Below are 17,238 nucleotides of genomic sequence, written 5' to 3'. Positions count from 1 at the left end.
ACCCCAGGCGGAGTTGCGGACACGGAGCTGCGGACTCCCAGCCCCCCCGGCGACACGTGGTCCCGTTACCCCCCTCCTCCCGTTACCAAAGCAGGAGTGACAGGGCAGGGGGTGGAGCCTCGGCCTCAGCTATCCCACCACGCAGCAGCGTACTCCACGGCGGGCAGCACCGCAGAGCCCGTGCCGGATGAGGGGAATTAAGGGACCCCTTAACTGACGGGACGTGACAGCGAATCACCGGTTGCCTCGCAGCAGCGCCCTCTGCCAACCACACCACACACACACACACGAAACCTGCCATCCACAACATGGATATGGACAGAGCCTCTGCGCATGCGTTGAGGAGGACGGCTGCCGGTGTGGAGGAGCGGGTGAGGGAGAGCGGCGCCGCCGCATGTCAGCGGCTGTGTGGGGGATGCGGCGGCAGTGGCTATCGCCGTGTGGGGGGTGCGGTGGCCATTAGGAGCGGTGGCCATTAGGTGGCCATTAGGAGCGGTGCCGGCGGCTATCGCCGCCGCCACCGCATCTGATTTGTGGAGCGGGTGTGATGTCAGTGTTGGGGTCGGGCTGAGCCAGAACACAGCCCGGCCTCAACTGCCAGCACTGACGTCACATCCGTTTCATTTCTGTCTCCACAATCCATTTTTGCCCCATCACGAATGAGGTGCCACTAAGGAAGTTTCACTTCAAAAAGGATTAGTGCTTTGTAAGTGAAAAACACATCAGGTGCTGCCAAACACTTGCAGTTTCCCAACTGCAATCAATCAAGAATGTAAAACAATTAGTGTTCACGGCGCAAACTGAGATTGTGATAAAGTGTTTTATCGTGATAAAATGTACTTACAATGGAGGTTGGATCAGTGATTTTCCGGTTCAGCGGAGGAGAATAGAACATTCAAATAGCAGTGTGGTATCATCCATTTATTTACACTTTATCATGTCCTCAGTTTGCGCCATAACAAAATCTCAGGCCAATTGGAAGCCACAACAGCCACTTAAATCCACTTTAAAAACTAAGAATAGAGGTAACTTCACTGGTATGTATGACAGGAACTGATGGGTATCTGGAGCTGAAAACAGTGCGGCTAAGCACCAGAGGAGATGCTGGTTCAGTACGGAAAAAAAGAGGGGGTGGGGCGGGGGAGTCGGTTAGGGGAAATTGCTGTAAATACAAAGTGCATTTCACCATCCCATTTTATCCACTTTTTTTTTTCTGTTATTTAAGTTACCACATCTGAAAGGCCAAATTCACAGTTGTGTCAACTGTATTATTCTTGACAAAAACAAATTGTTTCTACTGACGCAGTTGCCAAGGGATGAAAAAGTAAACTATTAACAAACTGCACAGCTTAATACATGTTATTTGGTATACAAAACCAGATGGTATCGTAAAAATGAAGTCCTTTTTTGGATGCAAATATAAAAGCTTTCTGACTCCAGTGAGCCATAGAAACAACTTCATCTTCAATACATTTTGAATTGACTTCATTTCCTGGATCAAATTATATGTCATTTTCAGAATAGAGACATGTAGTCTTGAACAGGCACAATAGGCAGACTGCATAAAACGGTGTGTTCCATTATCTACCTTACACTGACTTTCACGTTTTTCTTACATTAATTTTTCATAAAGTTGGATACACAACAGATGATTTGCGGTTCATTTGGCAGCCAGGAGATCCTGTTCAAATGGAAAAAATTGCTTTGCCTCAGTTTGATATTAAAACAGAAGACATTGAATATGGTAACTGTACAAAATACTACAAAGGCACTGGTAAGTAGTTATTCACTTAAAAATAGCGTAATGTCCAGAAGCCAGTACACACTGGCCCTTATTCTATAAAGTGCAATAGCGTCAATTCAGCTATAGAATGGGGGTCACTGAAAAAGCTTGCTGCATCTTTGCTTGTAAAATGATCATTTTAATGTTAAACCAAACAGACACCAACTATCCATGGTGCGTTTTTATGACAATTGCTGCGATACCTGTGATGTAATTAACACTTTCTTTTTCAGTTGAATAATTTCATGGCAGTAGAATAGAGAACTAAAACGTGTTAATGATTTTAAATTGCAATCTTGCATGTCAAAATGTGAGCAATTCAAGAGCCAGCTTCACACCATTTGTCGTTAATGATTGCTTAAACATAAAACCGAAGATCTGTGCTGTCCTGGTTTGACTTCTTCTATACTGCTATTGATGTTGCAGTGACTCCTGCAGTGAGTGGCATGGGTCAAACACCACTGTACGGGTCCTTACACAAGGTCCCTGTAAACCTGGTCACTGTTTCATAGTGCCAGACTGGGATACAATTCTGAAAGGTCAAATAAAACATTACAGCTATGAGCCTTTGTTCTTTTTGATGGGGTAAGTGCAGCCGTTTAAAACCGTTATCCAGGAAAGATCCATAGGCATGTTTCAAATGGATAACCTCTTTTTTTTTTTACGTTGCACTCTTCTAGGATATATAATACATCCATTTATATAGGTTTTCTAAGATTTAGGAAAGGGATTTTGATGCCTACAACGACTTTGAATCCTTTAAATCCTTGAGAGTGTATCAATGAAATTAACAGATATTAAATGTGAGGCTTTCAATGTGCCCACTTTTTGGGGCTCAATTTCTTGCTGCATATAACATACTGTAGTTGTGGCTGAAGAAGGTGGGGTCTCTTTTACATTGGACCGTGTAAGAATATGTGTACATATGTAAAAATGATGGTATTAGCATTAAGTAATGCCCTTGTTTTGGCCTTCCATTGTGTCAGACAATTGTTCTGCATGTACCACGTGCAACAAATGCTTTTATTCAACAAATGGCTCTATTGACAAAATGGTGGTCTAATCTATAATCCTTAATAATTACTTAAATGTGCTTTCTGTGTGTGGTACTAATGTTATATTGGGAATAATGTCCAATACTGTCCAGAAAATGGCTGATGTACATTATAAATACTTTTTTTTGCACTGTGTTATTGTGATGACTTCTTTCATTCTCTTAAAGGTCATTACACATGTGTAGAAGTGATCTTCACCCTGGAAAGACAGGTTGGCTTTTACATGATGGGTGTCTATGCTCCTACTCTGCTCATTGTCGTCCTTTCTTGGCTGTCCTTTTGGATCAACCCTGATGCAAGTGCTGCCAGAGTACCACTTGGTAATCTATAGTCACAATGTATAGCATACATGTACAGGCAGACTACGACCCCTTCTGTTGGATACACATGACATTTTTGTGGCACAACATTAGACATTGTATGTTAGAAGGTTTTTTTTGTCAATTTAACAACTATACCTCTATTATGTCTGGTTTGAAACCTGTGTTACAGTGCAAAACTAACCACTAGGTTACTCTGATAAGTCCCAAAGGACAAAAAGGTTGTTACTAAGTTCATTGTTGACTGCACTTCCTTAGCATAGGATTAATTTAAAAGCAAATGAGAAATCTAAGGACATTTTCCTAAAGGTTGAAGGTACAGGAGATATAGTTAATGAGCTCATTTCACTATCCGTAACATGAACCCTACTGCTCTCATTTAAAAGTGTCTCTTGCTATTCAATTCCAAAATAAAATAAAATATTGATGCTTTATTATTTCTTCCTTTAGTTTATCACTACCTTGTGGGGTAGGAACTTGAAAAGCAAATTTGTCGCTCTATAATACATTTTTCTGCCTTTGTCTTTGTCAAGTGCAAGATCTTTTGACATTGGGGGAAAGCAGAAGAATGATAGCCTTATATTTAAATGTGATACATTATATGTGCATGCATTACCCTCTCCTTTTGAGGCATACATTACAGTCCAACTATCTAAGCGAGTTGAATAGGGCAAAGCAACTGTACAGTACTCTAATACATTGAGCTAAAATATGCATGTTTTTAAAGCAACTCTTAGGCCTCGTTCAGGGTGCTGGCTTCGGAGGGAGGGCGTGCTGACGTGCTTGCTGCAGTGAGAAACAAAGTATTCAATTTGAATACTTGTTTTCAAGGTAGCTACTGCCCTGCCTCCGAAGCCAGGCGTTGCCGCTGACAACAGCTCAGTAAACGAAAATTTCGTTTCTTGGAGCTGAAGCCGCGTCACAGGGACCAAGGCAGCCAATGAAATCATTCTTCAGAATGATTTCATGGCTGCAGCTTGGATACTTTAACCCTGCAGCCTGTAGCCCCGCCCCCTCCCCAACGCTGAAAAGTCAGCTGGGGGATAATCACATGTCGCCAGCAAACTCCCAGCACTGCCTCCCGCACGCCCCCCCTCCGAGTCCTCAGCTGCCTCCCTGAACGAGCCCTTAATGGTAGATATGGGAAAACCACCATTTGTACTTTCATGAATCTATCACTTAGGGTTCATTTAAAAGCAAATCCTTTCTACTTCTTTGTTTTTTAATAGCCTTTTGCAAAGGGCAATAATTCGCATTCCTTCATGACGATCATTGAAACTACCTCAGTGGGAGAAAGGTGCTCTGAAAATAAATTCCTGGAGCATGGATCAAATTAAGATTTAATTCCTGTCTGATGATGTTATTGTTTATAAATCTATGGATTTAGGGATTTTATGGGGAAAAATGATTGCCACTGCAAATTTGTTTAGCCCAAAGTTAATTTTGGGGTGAGAGTGCAACTTTAATCACATAAGCGGGACATTATTTGAAATGCTATTAGTTTGCACCAATAGTGACTTCAAGTACCATATTTACTAAACATTTCTAAGCTATGATAGCGCTGTCATAAAGAAAGCACTGCGCCATTGGTATTTCAGAAAGTAGACCCTGATTTAGAGTACCGCACAGCACAACAAAGTTGCAAAGTTGGTCTTAAAATATTATACTGAGGTCTTCTTTTAGCAGCATTGGCTATGGATTCATTTTTACATCTGATCCAAGCATACATCTGTGTGTAAACGTTGCGTTTTGTACCAATTATTACATCCGTGTTACATTAGTGATTCAGGAAATTAGTACATGCCCTCTACAATATTACTATTGGGAGCCTCCCATCAATCTACAACAAGCCTGCAAAGCAGAAGAAAGATTGCATAAGTAGCAGAAGACAGATCTGCAACATATTGTAATGATAGAGGAAACAATCAGCCAGTAAGCTGAGAGGAAAATAAAGCACACATTTAAATGAGAGGAAGGCAAAGTTCTCATTAAGTACATTGTGGAGCATGAAGACAAGCTCTTTGTAAAACCCTCCATGGGAATCTCAAGGGCAGGGAGACAATATGGATGGCTGCCTGCAGAAAAGTTAATGCTATAGCTCTAACCCAATGCACTGTGGAAGAGCTCAAGAAAAGATGGCATGACTACAGGAGTAGAATCCATTGATACTGATGCTGCTGAGTAATGGTAGGCCAAATCTTTTACACACCCATTATACATTTACTACCCGTTCTCATTATTCACACATCTTCATTACTTGAGGAATGGAAACACATGGACCCTCACTCGCTCTAGATGACACCATCATGCATTACCACAGTCATGTTAAACCCATACTGCCATATCCTAACTCTTGCAATGCAAGGATTACAATCTGTATTATACAATTATGTCCTTTGATTCAAAAACAGATATGAGGGTGTACTATATAACTTTCATCAGCAAGACACAAGTACAAACTACATCAATTGTACCAATATACAATCATATATCACAACAATCGATTTTTTTTCTTTATTGGTAAGTGGAATCTGAACCAGAGACTTCCACTTATTAGATGACTCAAGAAGAGATGGTCACCCTGAGCCAGGAACTAATGCAAGAATAACAGAGTAAAGAGGGGGCCATCACAAACACACAACCTCTCCCAGCAACACAACAAAACCCTAAAGGGGACATTTTAAATATTTCTACTGGCACTACACACTCCTCTACCTCCACAGCTAATGCCACTTATGGCGAAATTACAGAGGCAGGAACAATCATTGCTCCGCTGTCAACAACAACTCAACAAAAAAAAGAGCAAGTTATGGACAATAAGCTATTACCTCGTTTAGGAAGAGTGCTAACCCAATTTTAGAAAATTTCAAAAAAACAAGGATCTATTATTTTTTGTTTAGAAAAGATGCAGTCTACCACTACAGAGTAACTCACGAGTCATGGTATGACAATAGGAAACATTTCCACACCACGCCGGTGGCTCCTCTGGGCAAGCTATTGCACCCCTGTGTTGAATGCGAGCTAGGGGAGGAGGCTGGAATACCATGAATGCCAACCTAGGGACTACAACTGTGACGTCTTTGAGAGGCAGGTGCAGCTGAAACCAGATGCAGGGACACAGATTCAAAACCCTTCATCCTGGATCACGACAGGGCCCTGCTCAGGCAACCCTGATACGGGACTGACCTGCACAACATGTGCTGCTCCATTTCTTTCTTGCGCACCTTTTCAAATAACAGATTGACTTCAGAACAGAAAGCATCAACAGTCTGTTGCTACCTAGACAGAATTACCTGAGATCAATACCACAGTGGATTACTGTAGTTGCTGGCAAAGATGACCCTAACAGTACAGAAACTCACTCTTCAAAAAATAGGCAATAGCTTCTAAATGCTCACTTCTACATGCTTCCTCTAACACAGAGCTACTTCCAAAGAGCGAGGTTGAAGGAAGTGGAAACTCCCCAAGCTTAACTCGACATACAACCTGTTCCTCTAACACAGGCTAAATAACAGTAGGAACAGCAGGTTCCTGAGGGATGCACACAATGCGGGGTGCAGCCACAGTACTATGGGTACTCCTACAGCTAGTACCAGAAAAAGCAACTGGTACATATATTGCTGCTCTGTCCGCTCTGCTAACTGAGCGAGAAAAATAAATTTCAGTCTCACCGGAGGGGCACCAGCAGAGCCCTTCCTGCCTTGGCTTCCACCACTACTCTCTATAATAAAAATGAAACAAATAATAACACAAACAAAAAACTCCCTTTAATCTCGCTCTCCCTGTCTGTGGCTGTTAGCCCTGTTTGCTGACTACCTAAAGACCACCAGCCCAGTCTCACACACCACCTCCCTTCCCTCACAATCATAAGTGTGAGAAAAACAACAGGCAGGAAGTGGGAGTAGCAAAACGGATGCGCACAGATTTAAAAAAAAAAATGTAAATCCGTAGGACGGACACTATTAAATCGGAATCAACAGAATCCGATGGCGGATTCAAAATAATCCACATGGATTTAGGAGCACGCAATCCTGCCTGCGGATTTCCGCGCACAGCTCTGACGGTACCCAAAATCGTGGATAATCCAAGGATCGGATTTTGGCAGGTTCACCCATCTCTACTCATCAGGCATGCCAAATACATAAACTCTAACTCCATAAAGTCTTTTTCTTCTTCTGCGGGGTTTTGGTCTACTTTTCTGAACAGCAAGCATTGCGAATTACAGCCTGTTTATAAAAAAGTACCAATTTCAGCCATAGCATCCCCGAAAAAGTGCCATAAATTGTGGTTCTAAGGCCCAGAAATGGTGGTTCTTAAGCCCAGAACAAGAGAGGTCAGTTATTGACTTAACAAGGTGTTAACGCCTCATTTAGTGCTAACAGGTATTTTCCAAGCTAACTATGACCGTGTCAATTGGTGTTTTTGGCCAGAAAAGGCATTGCGTAAACTATGACAGTTGTTGATGCTAATGATATGCAAAAGAGGTGTTCCTCCTGAACGCCTCTTTTTTGTTAGGAGGAACACCTCTTTTGCATATTATTATGAGCTTTGTAGATAGGCGTTAGCCTCAGGGAAAATAACGGGTGTTAATGATTTTGAGAATGTCCTGTTATTAGCACTGGGTTAACGGACCTCTGTTGATCTGGGCCTAAAAGCAAAGCAAAGTTTGTACGTGGTCCCTGATTGTGTATAATGTAGACGTGTTCTTAAATTAAGAATAGCTGTTAATCGAACTTTAAATTGGCCACTAATATAATTTAATTACATGTGTATAAGCCCATATTATTCACATATACGTAAATCAAGCAAATACACACCTCCGCTCTGTCTATTGACTCATTAGATTAACATGCCCCATGCAAAGTGTTTTGTCCCTATTTTTGACCAACTCTAAATTAGCGTCTTATTTGTAGAATATGAGGCGCAAACCACCATTTAGTGCCTGTGCATGGATTTGTGCTACGACTCCACTGTCATTGGCTAGCTCAAAATCAGCCCCCTTAGGGCCAGTTCACTAAAGTGTGCTGTAAGGTGACTTACAGCTCCCTATGTTTTCTTATAGCTCAGCATTGCTTAGTAAATATGGCCCTAAATGTTTTTAAAGTGGTTGACAACTTTAATATGGCAATCATTTATTTACATACTTTAAATTATGAGGGGTATAACTTAAGTAATTCATTTATAACTCTGCGTGAAGGTTTATAACCCTCTCATTCATGTATGTTGACATCGTTTTTCATTCTCAGATCACTGTAATGATACCATTCGTTATGTAAAACATTCTCCATCTGTATGTTTGGCATAAGTTCTTAAACATGTGGACCATCATCTTGCCAGAAAAATATACCATCGCATGATCATCAATGATAGAGGAGTTCTCTGACGAGTGAGACTGAAGTGTAAGATTTTTATTATCATTTCTCCACTAGAGAAACTTTCCTGGTTCACTTCACGGGTGGAATTTTTTTTTTTTGAAAGCCTAGATGAATGACAAAAAAAAAAACTCTTCCCTTCTCAACTTCAAATCTGCATGCCATACATGTACATATCCCTGGTCCTTTAACCACTGTACAATACAATATTTATTGCAGTTGAGTAAACGTTGTGTTAACCAACATGATGGTTGACATCAGCTCTATCTTCAATGCAGATTAATTGTGAGAAAACACCATGTGTGATAGCGCAAACACACTCGTGGAAAGCAAATAGGTAGCGCTATATCCCAATAGGCAGGCAGCCTGAGATATAATCCTGACCCCCAGTCAGGTGATGAGTATGGCAACAAATTATATCTATGGCGCTCTGCACTAGTGATATACCATATATATGATAAAAATTCAAATAAATTTATACAACCAGTGTCGTGGATATTCTCCCTTTGGTATTGATGCTCCACACGTGGTGGGTACACATGTAAGGAAAGAAAATCAAAACATAGTGTAATATTGTTAAACACACATATAAACATGCAACATGAGACAGACGCTGAGAACAACAGGTGACAAATTACAAACACATTTAATAAGGTATATGATTAAAAATACATAAAAATACATAAAAACATATAAGGATCTGGTAGGACACTCCAACTCAAGTGGGGGTTCCTGCTTACCAAACGTGAGATGGTATCAGGCAATGGATATTGTTAAAGAGTATCCCCTCTTGTGGATGGCCGCTGCTGTAGCAAACTCCTGGGCTCACACGTGGAGTCTCCGTCTCTGTGACCTCCGCCAGGAGGTGTCTACAGCGGTCAGCTTCCACGCCAGCATCACATGTCCACAGCGGACAGAGGCGGAGGTCACAGAGACGGAGACTCCACGTGTGAGCCCAGGAGTTTGCTACAGCAGCGGCCATCCACAAGAGGGCAAACACACTCGTGTTACATTTGTGGATGAGTTTTGTTAGCAAATAACTCATTGTAATAAATATATATTTTTAATATGTATCTTCAACATGTATATACATGGTTACAAATAGCAAAAGTCAGAATACCTAAACTACTGTGTGTAAAACTCTTAAAAAAATCAAAGAAAATATTCCTATTTTATACAAGGAAATGTGAAATAGATATCATTTACTCAATAATTAAAACAAAGCGGTATTTTTAATGTTTGACATGCTAATATTGCTGCATGACATGCTCATTGTGTACAAAAGATAAAAGGAAATAAATGTTTTTTTAAACGGTTTAAAGCAACCTTAGGCAAGGTAACTTATACATTCTGTGAGTTGCTGGACATTTTTATATATTACACCAAAGGGTGCATTATGTTGAAAATACAACAAAAACTGTTTAGTTTAATATCCTGACTGACTGTATTAGTATCTCCATTAATAATTCAATCATTATCTATTGTGATAAGTGTTGTATCTGTTTTTGCTTAGGTATATTTTCAGTTCTCAGTTTGGCATCTGAATGTACCACCCTAGCGCAAGAGCTACCGAAGGTATCTTATGTAAAGGCAATAGATGTTTGGCTTATTGCCTGCCTTCTGTTTGGGTTTGCTTCCCTGGTTGAATATGCTGTCGTCCAAGTGCTTCTCAACAGCCCGAAGAGAATTGCAGCGGAGAAAGCCAAAATTGCTAAGGCTGAGCAGGTAGAAGGAAAGGGACCCAATGCAGCAAAAAAGAACACAGTTAATGGGACAGGAACGCCTGTCCACATCAGCACATTGCAAGTATGTATAAACCGCACCCATTATCAGACTTAAAGTAACAATACCCAGACTACATTTATATTTGTAACATTGTCATAAAGTTTAAGGGGCCTGTAACAGGGACTTATCCCTGTTTAAATAAAGCAGCCTCAGAGTTCTGAGAATCCAACAGAGAGAGTTGATTGCAGCCACTCAATTAACTAGTCCAATTAACTAGTCTCCACCTGGACTAATGAGAGCTCTGTAAAAAAGCCTCATGTGAGACACAGGAGAGAGATTCCTTAGCTCACTTGTGGGCTGACAGAAGGAGAGCAGAGAAGCCTGCACACAAACACTGTCTTGAGCACAAAGGCTGTGCTAAGATAAGACACCCAGAGACCTATATTGCCTGGACACAGAGGTCCCAGGAACCTGCCAGAGACTGACATGGAGAGCCACCTGCTTAAGGTACTTCCTGAGACTTTGGGGTTATAGGCTGTAAGGGGAATATCCCTCCAGTCCTGCAGATAGGGTCTGGGGAAGTAAGTTAGCCCTTACAAAGGGTTAGGGGTTTGTTATTTTTGTTGTTTTGGGACGTTTTGTCTGGATAAAGGAACAATAAAACCAATATATAATTTCACCCAAATAGGTCTCCATTATATGTACCTCTGCACACACCGCTTACAGGGCCTATTCAAGTAGCCTCGAAAAGATCACTGCCATATTGATCGGTTTGGCATATTGTTACCTTACGATATGAAATGTGTGCAAAAACGGTATTCATTAAAAAATTTCACTTAGCTATTTGCCTGTAATAGCTATGGTGATTAAAGGATTAACTTGCCCTCCCCCCCCCCCCCCCCCACAACCCCCACAAATTTGGCTAATAGTGCTTTTTCCCTTTTGTAATGGGGAAAAAAAGGACATGATAAAATAAAATAAAATGACATTTCAATACATTAAAATAAATAGTAGCCAATAAACTCATTGATTTGTCACTGTGAATATCTATGCCCTCAAAGGGAGCACAGATAGCCACATTGGCGACCTACATTTTTTTAAAATTAACTAAAACGTTACAATAAAATTAAAACAAAAATGAGCCAAAAAATGCAATGATTACCACTGTGGTTATGTATACCAGGCCTGCACAACTCCATTCATCGAGGGCCGCAAACAGGCCAGGTTTTCAGGATATCCCTACTTCAGCAAAGCTGGTTCAATTAGTGCCTCAGTATGACTGAGCCACTAATTGAGCCAGCTGTGCTGAAGTAGGGATATCCTGAAAACCTGACCTGTTTGTGGCCCTCGAGGACTGGAGTTGTGCAGGCCTGATGTATACCCTCAATGAGCTCAGATTACCACATTGGCGATTAATGGTCAACATACGAAAAAATGCAATGAAATAAAATATGATCAATATGCATCTTACTCTTGCCGGGATGAAGTCTTTCATTCTTCTCATCCAACTGCAGCACTAACAACTCTTGACCCACAAAGCAATGACCCTCAACTTGAAATACAGCTTGATGCACAGAAGTTCATGATCTTCTGTTGCTTGAAGAGGAGTCCCCAGTGAGTAAATCTTCTTATCTTTTTTCTTTTGTTCTTTCTCTTCTTGAACAGGTCGAGGAGTTGTTGGCTCACCGTCTTCTTCCTATCAAATGAAACGGGACAGGCCTCATATAAAGCCTGTGATGTCACATTTGACTGACAAATGATACATCCGTGTCCAGGCATCAGATTTGGCAGAGAATAACTTCTCTTTCAAACTTGATATGGTACATCCACCAATTGGATTGGTGGATGTACCATGTGATGGCTTCCTTTTTTTGGCTGATGTGACATCACGTTAAAGGGAGGGAAGCATATGGGACCTGATTTAGATGGCTTCACTCCCCTAAAGGTGACGTCACATCACTCCAAAAAAGGTAAGGCATCACATGGTACATGCACCAATCGGATTGGTGGATGTACCATGTGATTCCATAAAGTTTAGTAAAGAACTCATTCTCTGCCAAAACTGATGCCTGGACACATGGTACATCCACCAATCTGATTGGTGGATGTATAATTTGTCAGTCAAATGTGACGTCGCAGGCCTTATACAGTATAAGCCTCATTTGACAGGAAGAAGACTGAAAGTTATCTCCTGGACCTGTTGAAGAAGAGAAAGACGAAAAGATAGAAGATCTACTCACTGGTGACTCCTCTTCAAGCAACGGAGTATCGTGGACTTCTGTGCATCATGCTGTATTTCAAGCTGAGGATCATTGCTTTGTGAGTCAAGAGTTGTTAGTGCCGCAATTGGATAAAAGCCTTCATCCCGTCAAGGGTAAGATACATATATATTTAATTTTTTTTAAATGTCATTTTTTTTATGCTTCCAATTAATTTTTTTTTTTTATTATTGTAATGTATTTTTTTTTGTCTCTTTTGAGGGCATAGATAATCACAGTGACAACCAATGGGTTTATTGACTACTATTTATTTTAATGTATTGAAATGTCCTTTTTATTTTGTTGTGTAATTTTTTATTTATTTCAACACAAATGGGCAAAAGCTCTATTAGCCATATTTTGCCCATTTTTATGTGTGGTGATGGGGGTAAAGGAGGTTAGGGATAGGGGTAGTTACTCCAGGGATGGTGGTTAGGCCTTCCGAGTAGGTAAGGTTGGAGAAGGGGGGTGGGTGGGGGGATTAATCCCTTAATTACCATAGCGGTTAATAACCAATAAGGTGTTTAAGGGGTTACAAGTCAGTAGCTACTTTTTTATAATACTGTTGGTACCACGGAATAGGAGGACTACGTGTATTTACTATATATTGGCTGGTTAATGGTTTATTTTTAATGGGCAATTGCGTTATTATCCAGATATCTATTGCCCATTACTATATGTGTTAAGGGTAGAGGGCAAAGCTAGTAGGGTGCCCAGTGGTTGCTAATGTGGCTGTCTATGCCCTGTTGAAGCTGGATGGATTAAATGGATAGTGTATTTTTTTATAGTTATGTAATTTTATTGCACTGTATTGTTGACTTGACAAAAGCACTATTAGCCATCTTTGGCAATTGGAACTTTTGCAGATTACTGTGTGTGATGTTGGTGGTAGAGGGGGTGGGCGAACAGGGTGGTTGCTCCAGGGTGGGTGTTTAGGCTTCACAGGTGGGGTTAACCGCCTCATTACTATAGCGGTTAATTCCTTCCGTAAGGCTTAAACACCACCCAGGGGCAACTATGAAGTTGTACATGGCCTGGGGTGGGTGGTTAGGCCTCCCAGGTGGGTAGCGGGAAGGGTTATCCCCTTAATTACCTTAGCGGTAGTAACCACTAAGGTAATTAAGGGTTTAACCCCTCCTGCAAACCTCCCAGGAGGCCTAATCACCCACCGTGGGGCAACTACATGCTTCACCCACCCCCTCTACAATGAGCACTGCTCTTTAACCCTTTCATAACCTTAGCGTTTAGCCACTATGGTAATATATAGTGATGTACCGGGTACTACCCGGTACCCGGCGTTACCCGGCAGCTTTTCAGCTACCTGGAAATTACACAGACCCGGCAGCTGGAAAATGGACCCGGCGCCGGGTATCCGGGTAATGTCAGGGTAGTTTGAAAAGTATCTCTTACTTACCTGCTGGAAGCCCGCGGCGACATCTGAAAAGGTAAGCAGAGGTGCGGGACGGTGGGGCAGCATCAGCGTCAGTGTGGTGCTCGCGCGGGAGCTGCAGGACTCCATACTGCACACTGTGAGCTGGGACCATGTGACCGGAGCAGAAGAAGCTTTCCTATTGGACAGCCGGCTTAAAACAGGAGATGAACATAAATTGTACATATCAGTTGTATAGGTACGGTAAATACATTTACTTGAACTTAGCATTAGAGCAGTGTTTTTTTACCTTTTTTTTTTCTTAAGGAACCCTAGAATTATATTGGGAAATTCTTGGGATCCCCAACCCTTTCTTCCCCCCAGTCACTCTCTCCCCCCATCGCTTTCATCCTCTCGCCATCTCTCTCTCCCCTCCCCATTTCTCTCTCCCGTCTGTCCCTCTTCCCCTCTTACACACACACACACCTTCGGGCAAGGAGGTCTCCCGTGCTTCGTCCATCTGCAGCTTCCTCCTCCGATCAGGCGGAAGTTGGACCTGACTTCTGGTGCCAACCGGAGGAGGGAGGTGAATACCGAGACACTGCTGCTGCTGCTGCTGGTTATCCACCAGCCCGCTGCCACTGGTGCTGGAAAGGCACAGTGACTGCTGCTGGGGGGTCACCGCTGCCGGGTCTGGGACAGTTGGAACATTTGTTCCAGCTCTCCCCACCTCTCCTCCCCAGTTGGCCGCAGAACCAATGGGTGCCCACAGAATTCCGATTCAAAATCAATGCATTGGAGTAAATGAGATATGGTAAGAGCTTTGTGTTAGGAAAGCCTTTTATTTTAATTGGAGTTGATTGTGCACTTCGCAGGTTTGATGCAATTGATTATTTACGTTGGAACCCAGGTATTGGTGAATTATTTCATGACAGTTCACCGTCCTTTCAGAGTTACTCACTATACAGCAAAATCCATTCACGTTTATATTATTGATTATATCAATTTACAATTATAAAATTGTAAATTCTGAAATCAGCTGTGATGAATTCCATGGTATGATTTTGCATAAAATAATGTATTTACTTCCTGCTAGGTTAAAATTATGATTGAATACATCTTTGACCAAACAACTTTTAATTCATTTTATAGTGGAAATGTGTGATAATTAGATGCTTTACTGCATAAATAGGAACATGTCAACTGACTTCATTTTAAGTTAAAGTTTGTTTACAAGATTTAAAAACAAAAAACATTTTATTTATGCAACCATCATTATGATGGTTAATCTTTATGCTTACTACAGTTATTTTTTGTTATGCTGTAGAATTTCAGAAATATCTACTTGTATAATTTGCACAGTTTCAGAGATATACAAATGGCTGTGTATTTCTTTAATGGGTGGTAGTGTGTGGTAATAACAAGTATGTTATTGTTTCTAGGTACATACTGTATACAATTATTTTGAATAGAAATGTCAAAAACAATAACATGATGCATTGATTTCCTGTGTTTTTCCTCAAACACCTTTTTGAATGGTGTACAAGTTTACTGTTATGGTCCTATGGTATCTTTTTTCCCCTTCTTTGTTCCTTCCCGGAGACTTTGCAGGGAATGTCTTATGAAATCATGCACTATTATATTTCACACACAAGTTAGGATCCCTCAGCTTGAACTGGCTCATTATGAATTGTTTATTTTTTATTTAAACACTCCCACTTTGGAATCTTGAGGAAGAAGCCACAAATGAGCTTGGGACAGAAATAAAAAAAGGAGACGTTAGTCTTCTTTTTATAGGCCATACTACTAATTTGTCACATGATAATATAGCAGTCTGTCCTAAACAAAAATACTTTGTTGCATTTTTTATGGCATGGGATGCAGACATAATCAGAAGCATCTGGAGAATGTATAGACAGTACATGCTCAGAATGCCCGTTGTGTGGCACAGAGAATAAAAGGAGCACAATTTTTTAATAATCGCACATGCTTAGAACCTTTGTGCAAAGTGAGATTCAGAACATATTTCAGTCCTCTTTCAATATTTTTTTATCTTTGATAGAAGTCTTAAGCAATATTTCCTTGCCATTTTTTCCCCCCTAGGTTGCCGAGACAAGATGCAAAAAAGTTTGTACTTCGAAATCTGACTTGCGATCCAACGATTTCAGCATTGTTGGAAGCTTACCAAGAGATTTTGAGTTGTCCAATTATGACTGTTATGGAAAGCCAATTGAAGTCAACAACGGGCTTGGAAAATCTCAAGCAAAAAACAAGAAGAAGCCACCTCCTGCCAAACCGGTCATTCCATCAGAAGCAAAACGGATTGATCTTTACTCCAGGGCATTGTTTCCATTCACCTTCTTGTTCTTTAATGTCATATATTGGATGGTATATTTATGATAACACTGTATAAAAAGTGTTCTCATTACTTTAACACTCCTTTAGGCCGACCTGTGATCTTGTGTACATTTGCAAAGCAATATCTTACATTGTAGATGCCATGCCATTGTAATGAAAATATGGCTTTTTTTTAATGGAAGCATGACACTGCAATGTCTGTGCTTAAAATGATGTATATAAATGTAAGGTATACTTTCTGCTATGAACAACATTATGAGTAATGCATTAAGCATACATATAAAACCCCAAACTCTACTGTCTTAATATGAAAAGTTATGAAATGCTTCCAAAAATGAAACTCGTGCACGTTGAGTGTCATTAAAAATTGTAATAAAATATATGTACTATTTAAAGGTCAATTCCTATTATTTTTAGAGGAAAATACATTGAATACGTTTGGAAAGAAATGTGTACAAAACAAGATGTACTGTACAGTTATTCATATCATATAGCCTCCATAATTAAAGCTTAGACTAAAAGGCTCTTGTCAATGTGTAAGATAAGTGATCAGAGACAAACTATTTTTTGTAATATTAACTGTCTACGAAATGGCACTGTATTCTTTGCGTGAGCTACATTTAATGTGTACAAATATGCTTATTAAAAACAGTGAATGAATGTGTGTGTCAACTGATGTTCACTTAAGGGGTAATAAACAAAGAAATGAACAAACTATGTTTTGAAAACAAACCAGATGCCTGGTGAGGGGCTTTAATATTTTTTTATGTTTAGTTTTTGTCCCAAGATATTGCAATCATGTATGACTGTGCATTAATTATTATTCTGATCAAACCAATAGTCAATAATTTTGCATTTTCAATACAAATATTACTTTGGCTTATTTGGGGTTTACTCACATTTATTGTTAACATTACTTATTGTTAAAAACACTTAGATGTGTAATCCCTGTTAGATTGAAAAAAAGGAACATTAGGAAAACATTCTAACTACATCAT

At 40.5% G+C, this 17,238-nt stretch overlaps 1 protein-coding gene across 4 annotated transcripts in view; it reads left to right on the top strand.

Moving 5' to 3' along the window:
• Positions 1-16,900, top strand: part of GLRB (glycine receptor beta) — a 123,940-nt gene extending 107,040 nt beyond the window's left edge. For 3 of the 4 annotated variants that reach the window (XM_075612632.1, XM_075612622.1, XM_075612613.1), the window contains 4 exons: positions 1,634-1,774; positions 3,006-3,158; positions 10,044-10,336; positions 15,986-16,900. In XM_075612632.1, coding sequence (XP_075468747.1) covers positions 1,634-1,774; positions 3,006-3,158; positions 10,044-10,336; positions 15,986-16,282 — 884 coding nt within the window. In that variant the 3' untranslated portion in view covers positions 16,283-16,900. Of the gene's footprint in view, positions 1-1,633; positions 1,775-3,005; positions 3,159-8,404; positions 8,558-10,043; positions 10,337-15,985 lie in introns of those variants that run through there. The other variant, XR_012803612.1, reaches the window with a different exon arrangement.
• Positions 16,901-17,238: the final 338 nt, after the last annotated feature.

Source organism: Ascaphus truei, chromosome 1 (genome assembly GCF_040206685.1).
Source record: "Ascaphus truei isolate aAscTru1 chromosome 1, aAscTru1.hap1, whole genome shotgun sequence".
Classification (NCBI taxonomy): Eukaryota; Metazoa; Chordata; class Amphibia; order Anura; family Ascaphidae; genus Ascaphus; species Ascaphus truei.
Note: the sequence above shows the minus strand (reverse complement) of the source record. Positions and strands in the feature narration are given on the sequence as shown.